The sequence below is a fragment of the Glossina fuscipes genome, unplaced genomic scaffold, assembly GCF_014805625.2.
Source record: "Glossina fuscipes isolate IAEA_lab_2018 unplaced genomic scaffold, Yale_Gfus_2 103157, whole genome shotgun sequence".
Lineage (NCBI taxonomy): Eukaryota > Metazoa > Arthropoda > Insecta > Diptera > Glossinidae > Glossina > Glossina fuscipes.
Genome location: NW_024005498.1, coordinates 1 through 4,615, shown reverse-complemented (window position 1 = coordinate 4,615; position 4,615 = coordinate 1). Strand labels below are relative to the sequence as shown.

The 4,615-nt window shown below is 36.9% G+C and overlaps 1 protein-coding gene across 1 annotated transcript; it reads left to right on the top strand.

The window, feature by feature from the left end:
• Positions 1-469: 469 nt before the first annotated feature.
• LOC119644257 (uncharacterized protein K02A2.6-like) lies at positions 470-3,465 on the top strand. Its single transcript, XM_038043792.1, has 5 exons — positions 470-1,607; positions 1,818-2,023; positions 2,139-2,193; positions 2,257-2,814; positions 2,987-3,465. Exons 1-5 carry the CDS (start codon positions 470-472, stop codon positions 3,463-3,465), a joined length of 2,436 nt encoding a protein of 811 aa, XP_037899720.1.
• Positions 3,466-4,615: the final 1,150 nt, after the last annotated feature.

Here is a 4,615-nt window from a genome sequence, read left to right as displayed (position 1 = left end):
CACGAAATTTGTCGTAAGCGGGGACTCATACTGTCTGATATTAAGTCTAGAGGTAATGAAGTGAAGGTATCCAATCAACACCGGAAAATTGCTCAAGTCACCGTGGAGGAGTTATCAGTTACGACAACTCTCAAGCTGTTGCAGAATTAACGCTGAACTGTTGGAATTGTAAAGAAAATGGCCACCGCTATCAAGATTGTTTGGTGGAAAGGAAAGTTTTCTGTTATGGTTGCGGTTTACCTAATACTTATAAACCAAAGTGTTTAAAATGTAATGTTTCAAAAAACGTAGCAGCGAAGGCACCGAAAGGTGCCCCAAAACAATTGAAAAGCAAAAACAAAAATCATTAACTCTTAAGCCACCTTCTTCATACCGTTTATTGAAAAATATTAACGCCATAGACGGCAAAACTGTTAATTTTCAAAAAAATGAATTTATCGCTAAATCTAAAAGGAGATCATCAGAAAGAATGAAGAAGTATTGGAGGAGTTTGAAACAACTAAAATTTAAATTATTATCGTCAATAATTAGCAATCCTACCGATATTCGTCCTTACGCCCGTGTCACCGTTTTTGATGAACAAGTGGATGGTTTGTTAGATACTGGTGCGTCTATTAGCTGTGTCGGAAATGCCCTAGCTGAGCGAATTCTCCAAATGAACATTCCATTTAAAAAGATGTCATCAACTGTAAGAACTGCTGATGGTAAACAACAAAAGATAGTTGGTTCTTTAAAAACTCTCATCAAATTTAAAGGTATTGAGAACTCCATTGAGTTGTTCATTATTCCTTCCTTGTCACAATCATTATATTTGGGAATTGACTTTTGGAAATCCTTCAATCTTCTGCCTGATTTTAGTCTCTTTTCAATTAGCGACACAGAATTCAAAGAAAAGAATCAAGAAGCCAAATTTTGCAAACTGGATGCTGCGCAGAAAAGCTCCTTACAGGATGTAATCAAGTTATTTCCGTCATTTGCAAAAGAAGGACTAGGAAAGACTAAACTTATTGCCCATTCAATCGATGTTGGTAATTGCCGGCCAATCAAGCAACGTCATTATCCTGTCTCACCTGTGATCGAAAAGATGATATATGAAGAGTTAGATCGAATGTTGAATCTAGGAGTTATTGAAGAATCACTTAGTCCATGGAGCTCGCCCGTAGTTCTAGTTCGTAAACCTGGCAAAAATCGACTTTGTCTCGATAGTCGAAAAGTTAATATGGTGACTGTTAAAGATGCTTATCCTCTCCCTTTCATTGACGGTATCTTAAGCAGACTACCAAAAGCTAAGTTTATTACGGGATTAGATCTAAAAGATGCTTTTTGGCAGATTTCCCTAGATGCGGAATCTAAGGAAAAGACCGCCTTCACAGTGCCAGGTCGTCCGCTGTATCAATTTACGATTATGGCTTTTGGTTTATGCAACGCACCTCAAACGATGTCTAGTCTCATGGATAAAGTTATCCCGAATGAGTTGAAAACAGAAGTTTTCGTTTATCTCGATGATTTGCTGATAGTTTCGAACGAATTTGTTCATCATCTGGAGGTATTGAAATTAATTGCAAAAAGATTTAGGGAGACTGGATTAACAATAAATGTGGAAAAGAGCAAGTTTTTTATGGAAGAAATCAAATATCTAGGCTATATAATTGGAAAATGAGTGATAAGAACCGATCCTGAGAAAATTTCTTCAATACGAGACTTTCCAATTCCGAAATCCACAAAAGAGGTAAGACGATTTTTGGGAATGACTGGCTAGTATCGTAAGTTCATTGGAGATTACGCTACGATTTCGACACCGTTGACTGATCTTACAGGGACAAAACGAAAGTTCCTTTGGACATCAGAAGCACAGAAAGCATTCGATGTGCTGAAAACTAAGTTAAGTACTGCTCCTGTTCTTCACAGTCCTGATTTTTCTATGAATGAAGAAGGCGATGAGTTACCAATAGCCTTTATGTCAAAAAAGTTAAATAAGGCTCAACGTAATTACACAGTCACTGAGCAAGAATGCTTAGCTGCGGTACTAAGCGTAAAAAAATTTAGGCCGTACATTGAAGGTTATGAATTTACAATAATTACTGACCATGCTTCCTTGAAATAGTTGATGTCCCAATCTGAACTTCCTTCACGCTTAGTCAGATTGGTCACTTAAATTACAAGCCTTTAATTTCAAAATTATTCATCGCAAAGGTAAGCTTAACGTTGTACCTGATGCATAATCGAGAATAAACAATTATGACATTGCGGAATTAGATCATGAAATATTTGTTGACTTGGAATCTCCTTATTTTGAATCAAACGAATATTTAAATTTGATCAAGGAATTTCAAGAAAACCTCTCGAGTTTCCCAGATATCAAAATAACGGAAGGCCGAATTTATAGGCGTAGCAACAGTATACACAATGACGCCTTGCATGACGAATTTTCCTGGAAGCTCTGGTTACCAAGAGAAATGACGAATGAAGCATTATGGCGTGCTCATGCAGATTGTTTGGCTGCGCACGCTGGAATGAATAAAACCTTGGAAAATTTGAGAAAATACTATTATTGGTCTGGTATGGTCATCAGTGTTCGTGACTTTATTAACTCTTGTGAAGCCTGTAAAGTTAACAAGCATCCTAACCAAATTCTCCGACCACCCATGGGTAAAATGGCAGACACAGACCGGTTTCTAGAAAGACTTTATGTCGATTTTGTTGGTCCTTATCCACGCTCTCGTAGGGGAAATATCGGAATACTGGTAGTATTGGATCAATTTTCCAAATTTCCTTTTATCAAACCTGTCAAGCGACTCAATACTGAGGTGGCATGTAAGTTTTTAGAAGAAAACGTAATCCATACCTTTGGAGTGCCGGAGACTGTTGTAACGGATAACGGAGCTCAATTCGTTGCAAAGAGATTCAGTTCATTCACCTCAAGCCAATGCATCGGAACGAGTCAACAAACCTTTAATAACAGCAATGAGGTCTTATGTGACTGCAGATCAGAAGAATTGGGATGAAGAACTGAGTGGTATAGCTTGTGCTTTGAGGTCGAGCATTCATTCTGCGACCGGTAAAGAACCGTATTATGTTGTATTTGGTCAACACATGGTTACCAACGGTAAAGCTTACTCCCTATCGCGGAAGCTTAAACTTCTGGATGATCATTCATTACGATTATCTCGTGAGGATTCAGTTCAGTTAACAAGTCGATTAACTAAACATCGAAGAGCAAAGCAATTTAACAGAAACGAAAAGAGCTACAACTTAAGATCCACGGTGGTGAATTTTGTTGAAGGCCAAGAAGTTAATCGAAGAAATTTTAAACAATCCAGCTTTGTTAAATGTTATAACGCTAAACTTGAACCGGTTTTTGTCAAAGCTCGGATACGAAAAAAAATTGGAAATTCCTGCTATGAGTTGGAAGATCTGCAGGGTAATGTTGTGGGAATTTATCATGCTAAAGATATTAACCAGTGACGGTTGTGATCATTTTTCGTTGTGAATCAGATTTGGACGATTGATTTCATCATTCCACCAAGTCTGATCTTGTCTGGGGGGAAAATGTAGGAAAACAAGTAGGCGTTGGTTTTATTTTGGGAGAAAAGTTAATGACGTAAATTGCCGAAAACATTACAGAAATATTGGATTACGTTGCACGTGTGTAGATACGAGTGGCAGTAGTTTCAAAATTAGATTTATCAAGTTGTTAATTGTTTCCAAGATCTCGAATGTACATTCGGTGAGTTGTTATTTTTTTTTTTGTTAACATACAGTATAATTCTTATTTTTAATATAATCATAATTGAATATGAATCAGAATACACATTTGACACTTTTAGATTAACAACACTTTAATAAAATGTTGTTGTAATCTAATTATATTGTTTTGATTCTCGCTGGCGAAGTAGGTGATCATCTAACACACTCACATTCACTACGCATCCACTCACATCTAAAAATTTATAAAGATTCTATAGGGCAAAATCACTTTCAGGAACCCCCCAATTTTCGGCGAGCTAGTCAAATATCGTTAATAGCCCTTTGAGTTGCTTAGCATGCTACATAGAATTTTTATTGGCGCCCAACGTGGGGCCCGTTAATTTGAGATATTATTATTGTTTATTTTACGATGGAATCCTTGAATACTGCGGTGTCCCAAATTACACTTACATTTTTCCACTTTACATATAACAAAATTACCCCGTAACCCCCATTGTTTAGTATCGCAGTTGTTTTTCATTTGTTGTGTTCAGGTTGTTGCATCATCGGAATATTAGCTTTAGATTTCGTCTTGGCTAAATCATGATGCGACGGATTGGACATGCGATATTGGCTCATTCGAAATCAGGATATATTAGATTCTGGAGTACAATCGGACTAAACCTCGTTATTTCGGATGGACCACTTAAACATTTCGTTTTCTTGACAATTATTGGTAATTAGCTATAACAATGGAATGTCTTATTCTAGCTTCGGATTGGAATGAACCTTGTTATGGCGTTACACTTCATGGATTGGAATATCTGTACTTGGTTTATGACTAAGCAGAACCTATTCATGGATTGTTGTCTGGAAGACAGTCAAAGCAATAAAATTTGCTATTGCCTTTTTGGAAATTATTGATTCT